General features: G+C 35.0%; 2 protein-coding genes across 3 annotated transcripts in view; both read left to right on the top strand.

The window, feature by feature from the left end:
* The window catches only part of LOC139810405 (uncharacterized), a 325,546-nt gene that overhangs the window by 87,689 nt on the left and 227,203 nt on the right, over window positions 1-10,654 (top strand). The window lies entirely within an intron of this gene.
* On the top strand, window positions 6,375-9,738 carry LOC139810127 (uncharacterized). Its single transcript, XM_071773447.1, has 4 exons — window positions 6,375-6,395; window positions 6,562-6,827; window positions 6,904-7,834; window positions 8,492-9,738. Exons 1-3 carry the CDS (start codon window positions 6,375-6,377, stop codon window positions 7,811-7,813), a joined length of 1,197 nt encoding a protein of 398 aa, XP_071629548.1. The 3' UTR covers window positions 7,814-7,834; window positions 8,492-9,738.

The raw sequence follows: 10,654 nt of genomic DNA on the forward strand, positions 1-10,654 counted from the left end.
TGTATTAATATGTGTGCATTAATAGACTTTTATACATTACGTTACTTATTAAATTTTATATTGTGTATGTTACATAAATTCATGTATTCGTGTGTGTTAAATATATATATGTATGTATATATATATATATGTATGAGCGATGGTGCATGTGTATTTGTAAAGGCATGAATACTGTTAGTGATACATTTAATTAATTAATTATTTTTTCTTTTTTTTTTTAAGTTCTTACGTGCCTGAAGGATGAATAATCAAAAGGTTATACGAATGAAAAACTTGGAGAAAAAATGAAGCTTATTAATATTACATTTTATAGATTCCTTGTTTATATTTTAAGTATTTTCTGTTCTACATTATTGTACGGTAATTATTGTAGCTTGCACTTTTATTGCCCTTTTCTTTTTTTGGGTTGTATCGAGGTGGATCGAGTAGCTGAGATACAGATCAATGAAAGAATTGTACAATAAAGTGTATTTAATGTATTTTTTTGTTCTGTTTCTCTGGTCTGTGTTGAGGTGGATCGAGTAGCTGAAGCATGGAGCAGTGAATAAATTAAAAGAAAAAAAGACTACAATTTGGTAATACATAATATGTAATTTCTTATGTATTGTAATAAAGATACAATTTTATTCTACATAAAAAATGTAGTTTCTTTATTATATTTATTAATAAAACATGTACTTTTAATATATTGCAGTTATATTTATTACAGGTATATTCTTTTGTATAGGTATACATAAAATTATTTTAAAATGTAATATTAACATATCGTTGTATTAAAATTAAAATTTCATTTATCGCATTTTAAATTAAGCATGAATATATATCTCATTTTTATTTTGGATGCATAATTAAATCATTCATTTATTTCATTTAATGTAATAAAACTATTTTATATTAAATATTTTATAATTATAATTGTTTTCTTATAAGTATAATGTATAAAATATTATATTTTACTTTTTGGTTGTTCAATATATGTTATATAACATTATATTTTCTAGTAATTTACCTCAATACATTTATATTATTCAATCTGCACAATCACATTTATATAATTTTATTTTTTTCTCATTTTTGAATTTTTTTTTCTTATTTTTAATACATAATAATATTTATCTTCACTGTAAAAAAATTTTGTAAAATTACAACTATTATAGTGGGTAATTTTGAGACCCACTAGTAGTTGTAATTATACAATATAATGGTTGTAATTTTACAACATTACAGTACGGAAGGAAAAAGTAATTTTATATTACAATTACACAAATTAAAAATGTGTGGAAATTTACACCTATTATAGTGGGTCTCAAAATTACATGTAATTTTACACAATTTTTTTACAGTGTTCATTATTTTCATTAAATTCAGATTAATTTCATGTAAAAGTGGAGTGAGAGCGGAGAAAAGAAGAGCAATTGAGAAAGAAGTTCAGAAAAAGACGTTGGGCGCGTTCAGCAAAACCGCTCAGTAGCATAGCACGTGATTGGCTCTTATACTTTTAGACCCAACAAATCAGCGTAGCGTGTCGATAAGACGACACTCAATAGTTGTGTCTGCTGTACGTGGCCGTTCAGTTGATATTAGTGGGCGCTTACTTATTTCGCGCATGCGCACTCCATTTTGGACAACACTAACTTCAAAGGCGCCGACAGAGAGTTGCGCTACTGTATATACTGTGGTCTAACCTACATATGTACATACATGGGGGTGACTCTAATATCAAAGTCAATGGGTGCATCTAGAAGCACTGAGCGCTCATTGCCAACTATTATTATTATATTAAAGCAATTATTATGCTAATAACAAATCCGAAATATATTATAGAAGCAAGAGAAACAGATAAAAAAATAAATAGTTAAAAACATATTCGGCAAAATACAATAGAGCAGTTACTAAGTTACTACTGTTGCGGCTCAAAATATAAAATAGGATGTGTTTGAAATCAACGTGTAAAGAGAGAGAGAGATTGTATAAGTGCGGCAACCAAGCGTTCGTATTGTGGTAGGTCGGCACGCGCGAAGTAGATCCGACCGCGTAGTAACCCAGTCGCTCGAGAACGGTCGAGCGCGGGCTTTCCGCGCGCTTGCGTAGGGATATCAGGAGGGGCGTGCAGCCCGGGCGAGCGAGCATTCATTCCGCAGATTTCGTGCACGATACATCGTGCATCGTAGCTCAATTCTAGATATATTGCGTCAGCCTTTGAGCATCGAGTCGTTACGTAGTGATCTGTATATTCGTGTGTCGAGTCGTATTAAAGTAATTGCTTCGAATATCAATCAACGAAAGATCCTGGAGACGACGATCGCCTTCGAGAGGAATCCAGGGATATCCGTCCCGGCGAGCCATGCCGACACGTGGAACGAAGGAAGGCAGCCATTTGCTGCAACGTACGAGAGAGTCTTGTCTACAGGAATCACGAGCCCTTTCGAAGTCGTGAATATGCGAAAGAGATAAGGATTGAGCCCTTTATATATATATTCATTGTGTGAACATCTGAGGGGATGTTATCGTCTATGAAAGGTAACCTGTTTAAATATACTTTAGTGGAAACGTTAGACTTTCGTCTACCGTTACAGAGAGGGAACGTTAGACCTTCGTCTACCGTTACGAGAAAGATCATCAATCCTCTCAGAGATCATGAGAGCAATTGAGAGGAAAACTTCCTCACTTTTTTGAACAGGACAGTAAAAAGTTATCTCGAGTCTAATTAGAATACTGAGCTCAGTCAAAAGTAAAATCATTAATTGTACGGTTGCAACCATTTTCGTGAAAAGTAAAAGAAAGACTTTATTACTTATTTGTGCGATTACTTCTTTCTAATCGATCAGACAATTTTCTTATTTTGTATTATGTTACTTTGCGAACATTCGTTATAGTCATTTGGAATAAGTATTCAATGAAATAGTGTTCCGTGCAAAACATGTAAATATTCTATTGCGTTATTATCAAACTATTAATTATTCATTTCCGTGCGTTTTCTAAGCATTGTTTCTCCTTGATTTAAGGATTATTATACTAAGTATTTTGCGACTTGTTTCTCATTGATTCGATGATTATTCTCCTAAGTATTCGGAGACTAATTTCTCATGAACTTGATAATTATTTTACGAAGTATTGTGTTAACTCTGACTGATCAAATAGTTCATTTCTATTATTATAAATTAATGTGTCGATCCAAACAAAAAGCTTTATGAATGCTATACATTGAGAAATTCTTATACTTTATCTTTTGGTATTGAATACCTGATTTTGTTAAAAAGAGAATTATTAGTTCTAGAGAAGATTTTGATATATGGTCAATTCTAACAAGTTAAAGAGAAATAGTTTATATTTCAGACTCAGAGATTGATACATTGATTCCATAACTCTTTCAATTGTGTTTGAACTGAATTTATATGTTGATTGATTTGATTCATTTGTTGAACAGTCCTATCCTGAAATTACATGTTCCTTTTTATTTTTTTTGACTACGTCAATAGAAACTCTGAGATTACGTACCATAAATATTTCTTTTATAATTAACCTGAGGATATAGCGAAGCAAGGCTTCAATAAATTCAACTTTTTATTTCATTCTTAATAACAGGAAAGGACTGTACTATAATAATTATTGAATTGTTTCCTTTGCGTGATTTATTCATTTATTGTATATTCATTATATGTTTTATAATCTATGTAATACCTGTTCACGAATACTGGGAAAGTTTTCGGGCAGTTTCCCTTCTCCTAAGCAACGAATGTTGGTATTCTGTGTCTAATTCTGCCCATTCGAGTCATATTAAAATACTGAATTTATTAAATGCAATCTCTCTCTCAAAATACGGATCCTTTATTATTTGTTCCTTCCTCATCTAATTCTAGAGTTCAGGCTTGTGCGCGAGCTTGTGCAAACAGGATGATTGCGTTATTGTTATATAGTTATACAGACAAGCGAAATATTAACTGAAAACGATAAAGCAAGTCATAGAAAAATTCTAGCTGAATTATTGCTTCAAATTTAGAGATTGAAAACAATGTCTTGTTATAAATAGATAGCAAACCAAATAATGGATAAATTGTTAGATCAATTTTTTACGCGTTATAAAAGAAATTTTTCATTTTAAAACTCAAAGTGTGCAATATTTAGAGTCATTAGATTCGATCGCGATGAAGGAAAAATAATTATTCAATCATCAATATTAATTTATTCATTTTCATCAATATATTTTTTTCATTTTATCCATCACAATGAAACTAGATAAACAATTTCACTCCATCACAAAAGATCTTGATAAAATTGCAGATCGCATCCCGTCATCCACAGCACCAAAAAAAGGAGGATACAATACATAAGTTCCTTAAAGCGTGAAGACGATATGTTTCTCTGTTACATTAAGTATTTACTTGGACAAAAAGGTGAAGATTCATTATTATCGGCTTTAAAGGCCAAGAATTGGTGTAACGATATAGAAATTGAAATGTGCTCCGTGGACACAAGCGTGTATTTCTTTAGAATTATATTTGATCTAACTGAGGAAAGTATTAACGTAAATATTAAGACAATATGATGCATTGTTAGAAAAATTAAGCTTACAATACAAATTTGATAAAAACGCATTGTTGCTCGACCAGAACTAAAAAAAAATCATCAGTAGATTTTATAAGTTTTATTTCAATGGCACAATTCGTGAAGGTGATAACCTGATTGCAGTTGTAAGCGATGCAGTTGCAATTGCGCGTATTGCTGAAGAACCAATTTGGCATGATAAAAAAAACTCACCTATGCTTTTATGAATCAAACACTAGCAAAGAAAAATTAATTTCTACAACCGGCACTGAAGCAGCAACTTCTTTAGTTTTTCCTCCAACTGTAAAAAGTAAAGCAGAAAGAGCTGCTTATACTTCTTTAACAACCACCTACATTACAAAAACTTTAAATAAATTCAAAACACGTGTAAATAGTTATAATAGAACTACAATACCATAAGAACATAAATTAGCACCAACCAAACAACAAGCTTATTTCTCGCACTTATCTTATAGAGAAGTGCTACAAAAAATGTTGGTAAAAAATGCAGTTTTTTAAATTCAATACAGCAATAATGGGAAAATCTCTATTATCTCTCTGTTAACTCAGCATTCAACAACAACCAGAGCATTTTGTTCGTCTCATTTGTCTGGAATTCAAGAACTAAAAAAATATTTTGTGTTAAAAAACACGATTATATTATTCAATATCGCAAAAGTATTTGTTTCTGTTTACATATGAGAAAAACTGTGAAGTACCTATATCGATTATATTTATTTGTACGATTAATGTAACAATGCAAATCGAAAGAAAGAAAACAAAATAATCATCATTACTATCGTTAGCTTATTATTTTTAATGTGATAGGCATTATGCTTTCTATATATTACAGATAAAAATAAATTGTGCAAATTAGAAATTTGCACATGGCTTCCTCAAAGAGTTCAGATTGTTGTAAAACGTCGAAATATCGCCTAAAAAAATGTCCGTGTGTATGTATTGTATGTATGTGTGTATGCTTTTATTGTCCGTATATGCTCTAACTTCTGTAATTTTTTAGATATCGGAATATTTTTTTTTTAATCGATAGAGTATCATTCAAGAAAGGTTGGTATTGAATTTGGCGATGATCGGTAAAAGGGTTCTTTTTTAAAAAAATTTTGAATTTTTTTAGAAATGTCCGTGGTTGCTCTAACTTCCGCAAATTTGGAGATATCGATTTATTTCTAATTGTATATCGCGCCTCTTCCTCGAGATCAAATTGTAGTACCTTCTACTATCTACCGATGTCGCCACAATATTCCAAGTATAAAACTTTCGTACGTTGTCCATCATGGTTGGCGTGTTGCTCATTCTTCTTCTTTGTGCCGAACACGTCACACGAGAGAAAAATTATCAGCAAGAGAATAATGTCGAACAAAAGGAAGAGACATTCAGTAAGAGATAAAGACAAGGAGAATGAGTTGAGGAAAGAAATTAAGCGATTAAAGAAAAGAATTGATCGTCAAAAGAAAGATAAATCAAGTTGTTGTGGTAAGTTAAAAACACACTTAACCTAATTTTAGGGCGGTGTCGCCGACCGGCTCGCAAGCTGTGGCGGCAATAACGACACCTCAGCGGGCCGAGTTTTTCACTCGCTCGTTTTTCGGCACGCGGAAACGAGACGGACACGTGCCTCGCTCTCTCGTAATTGCTCTCCTAATCGGAAGCACACGAGACCGGCTCGCAAGCCGGCGATCGAGCGTACACAGCGGAAGAGCTGTTGCATATTATTACGCCGAACAAATGTTGTCAAAATTATGTGCCAAGTTGCGGTCAGGTCGGTCCAACCGACATCTGACAATGCTAACGTTACACATAACCTTACCATGTCGGTCCAACCGACATCGGTATAGAAATCCACGTACGGTCCGACCGTATTTGACAACTGTCGACATGCATAACCTATCAAGTCGGTCCAACTGACATTGATAGAAATAACAATTCGTTCACAGTCCAACTGTGCAAAAGTCTGACATACCTAAGTGTATTTACGATCTGATTTTGATATAACAGGTTATCAAAGAGGCGATAAACACGGACATCGATCGTATCCGGATTATCATGATAGGCGCTATCGTGAGGAACGTTCTAGCAGACATGGCGATAGAAGAGTCCATTATAATACCTATGGTTATTATTATGACCGACGGGGACGATATTCAAGACGCAGCGCCAGTCGTGAACAACGTTCAAGTCAAGAACGTACTAGAAGCCCTAATCAGACGCAAAATGATAATTGTAGTGATTCACACCATGATCGTGGATCACGAGGAAGCTCGGTCTCGAATAACAGTCCCATTGTATCTTCAAGACACAGAGGAAGATCTCAGAGTTCAGAAGACGTTGATCCAAAAGATACAACGCCGCTGGCGAACAGAACCAAGTGGCCTTGACAGATCAGGTTGTTCAATCTGGCCAGGTCGCTCAGAGATCTACGCCTGTTCAAGGACTGAATCAATCTGAGGAGAAATCCTCATCAGCAGGTATACAGAAAGAACCAGACCTTGCCCCCGAGATCCTTCAGGCTATAGGAGAAAGGGTTCATCCGGATAGGAAGCTAGCGCCTGCCATACACACAAAGTTCGTGGCCGGAATAGAGGAAGTAATCAAAAAAGGTCTTCCTGCGGACAAAAAGAAAGGGTTGCTCGAAAAATTTCCATCACCCGAGAATTGTCTAATGATGGATCCTCCCAAATTGAATCCAGAATTAAAAGCTTGCCTTCAGGAAACCATAACAAAAAGAGACAGTCGAATCGTTGAGAAGCAGGCGAGGATAACGACTAGTCTAGCGGGTCTGTTGGACGTACTCGTTAAAATCACGAGTCTTAAAAGCGAAGAGAAGCTGCCAACCAAGGAATTGACAGAATCCTTGTGGGGAGTTTTGCAACTCATGGCAGATCTTCAGCATGTAGAATCCAGCGTTCGTCGGAGCCTTATTGTAAAGAACATCAATGCATCGATGAGAGAGACGCTTAACGCAACCACCGTCGGTGAATGGCTCTTCGGAGAGAAGTTGGAAGAAAAAGTAAAAGCCGCAAAAACTCTTGAATATTCGAGCAAGAGTTTGAAGCCTAACACTCAACAGAACCAGACGGGTCAATCAAAAAACTCGAAACGCCCGCTCCGTCGTCAACCGTCCAAATGGACGCGCAACTCGGCGTCGAGCGGGCGGAGGCCTTACCAGTCGTACCAGAAGCAGAAACAGCCCAGCCGTCAATCAACACAACTGAAGGACAATCAGTCAGTAGCGAAGAAGCAAGAGTAACGACTGTAAGTGGGTTAGCAGGTAGGATAAACCACCTTGACGCGGTGGTAGTTCTTTCGAGATAGTCGGACGGTAAGGTCGAACCGCTGTTACGCTGAACTATCCTTGGATAACGGCTTTCGTGGCGATAGGCGATAGCGCACACCAAATTAATTGCTGCAAAGAAGCAAAGAACATTATCTTTATCAGCATACGAGTGTAATATACAAATTACGCTGAACTATCCTGTGTGTGTGGACAATATAATGCGTGACCTAATATGGGATTTTTATCACGACGTCCGCGACAATCTTGCTATTTGCCGAACGTGCGGCGAACATATTGAAACAGGGAGCCAGTTAATGCTGCGAACAATGCAGTCCCATTCAAGATCGGAACACCGTGTTGATATGAGAACTCTGCGTACCTGCGTACCTTATGAGGTACGCAGGTGTTATGAGGTCTGCAGAAATCGCAGATCACAAAATGGACGACGACGAATCAGTATCTGCTGTCGATTGTGTGGACACCGTGTTCAATATGGAAAATTGCAGTCGCACGTAAATCAACGACATCCCAATTGGAGGGATGAACTTCCTCAAGGACCTCAAGGGCTGCTACAAACTTATTGGAGAAACTTATTGCGATATGTTCGGAACGCATATCAAACATACACAGGTCGATTTATACTAGACTCAGGTAGACTCAGGCATTTTCAGTCACACTGGTCGGACATCACGTCTGATAAGCTAATCCTGAGCTGGATTAAAGGGTATAAAATACCATTTGTATCCAAGGTATCACAAGCTGTTCCACCTGTAGAACCTAAGTGGTCACTGCAGGAAAGTACTGCAATTCGTGAACAGTTAAATGAGCTGCTTAAAAAAGGTGCTATTTGTCAAGTAACTCCAACTAAAGGACAATTTATTTCAAAAATCTTCTTAGTTACGAAACCAGATGGGTCGTATCGGTTAATTTTAAATTTGAAAAATCTCAACAAATTCATTGATACGGAACATTTTAAATTAGAGGATGATAAAGTTGTTAGACGGTTATTAACTCCCAACTGTTACATGGCATCAATCGACCTTCAAGACGCCTATTATCTCATTTCAATTAGAAAGTCAGATCAAAAATTCTTAAGATTTAGATTTCAAAGAAAATTGTTTGAATTTACTTGTTTGCCATTTGGATTAAGTACGGCTCCATATACATTCACTAAGGTCATGAAACCAGTTATCTCATATTTAAGGAGCTTGGGTTATACATTAGTCATATACTTGGACGATATTTTGTTTATTGAGAATTCTAAAATCAAATGTCTGGAAAGCGTACAGGTTACTGTTAGGTTACTCAAAAAATTAGGATTTTTAATTAATGAACGAAAAAGCCACAAGGTTCCTTCAACTAGGCGCAAATTCCTTGGAAACATCTACGATTCAGAAGAAATGGTTGTAGAGCTTCCATTGGAAAAACAAGAGAAAGTAAAATCTAAAATTGATAATTTCAGAGTCATGAAACAATGTAAAATAAGAGACTTTGCATCTTTTGTTGGAACCTTAGTCTCGTGTTGTATAACTTTAAAGTCGAGGAAATTATATGGTAGAGAATCGCGTGAAAAAACATTGTCTGGAGGTCGAGCATATTTCTGCGAGCTCTTATGTATGTATAACGTGTAAGAAATGTCGAGAACGCTGACCCGACAAATTTTTAGGAGTCACCGATTTCTTAGAAACTCTAAGTCTCGTGTCGGTTTTTCCGCTCAAAATTGACAATAAATCTGTCAATTTGCGCTCGCTATAAATAATAAAATTAATCAGGTGCCATAGTTTTAACAATGTTCCGTTGCTGCTCGTGCCTATTTTCGAATTACGCTAATTGTATTCCGTTTCTTTTTTATTATTAAAATAACACATTTATTTGCCCTCGATTCTTCACTGCCTTGGAGAAGGACGCTAAATCGTCGCGCGTAATTTTTAACCGCATATGTATAATATATATATTATATATTACTGCATAAATATCACAATATATATCAACGATATATATTATTGCATAAATATCATGATATATATCAACGATATATATCCGATATATATCACTGATATGTATCCTTCGAACCCTGCGAAATTTTAAGTCTTCTTTTTGAAATAGAAAAATTATATATATAAATATCCACATTTGGATATATATCCAATATCCGATATATATCGATATATATCGGATATTTTGATATATATCGGATATTTTTATATATATCCAATATCCGATATATATGGATATATATCGGATATTTTAATATTTATATAAATATCATGATATTTTCGAACCCTGATTGCAGATAAACATGATAAATTTGTGGGACCATTTCGACGACGTTTATAGCAACTTTGCTATATGTAGAGATTGTGGAGAAGAATTTCATAGCGATAAGTATATGTTATCTACATTAAAAAGACATTTGTTTAATGAACACGCGGTATAAGTTACAATCGAATGCGAATTTGTGTACCTTACACTTACCGATCTTGTTACGATACTACGGAGATGAATACTGCTACGTGCCAATTATGTTCAGTAAAGATGAGTTTAATCAATCAAGAAGATGCTGCCGAGCTGAGACGTCATATTATAACAGCGCATCCACAGTGGAGAAACGTGTAAGTATACATTTAAAAAAAAAATCTATAATATTTATACATACGGCAAATAACCATATAATTTTATTGCAGACTTCCCCACCAAGGGCATTACCTAAAATGGGCGGTATATTATACAATTTTCATTTTTATGATCATAATATATATATGTATATGGGCAATTCCACGTCAAATCGGACAAGATTTGACCTCGTATTTTTTA

This window comes from Temnothorax longispinosus, chromosome 3 (assembly GCF_030848805.1).
Source record: "Temnothorax longispinosus isolate EJ_2023e chromosome 3, Tlon_JGU_v1, whole genome shotgun sequence".
NCBI lineage: Eukaryota > Metazoa > Arthropoda > Insecta > Hymenoptera > Formicidae > Temnothorax > Temnothorax longispinosus.

What these genes read in the sequence shown, in the direction of transcription:
- LOC139810127 (XM_071773447.1), top strand. Translation starts at nt 6,375, where the DNA reads ATGTCGGTCCAACCGACATCG. An exon ending in TGTCGGTCCAACCGACATCG is followed by an intron (nt 6,396 to 6,561) that starts GTATAGAAATCC and finishes TTGATATAACAG; the next exon opens with GTTATCAAAGAGGCGATAAA. An exon ending in GTGGATCACGAGGAAGCTCG is followed by an intron (nt 6,828 to 6,903) that starts GTCTCGAATAAC and finishes TTGATCCAAAAG; the next exon opens with ATACAACGCCGCTGGCGAAC.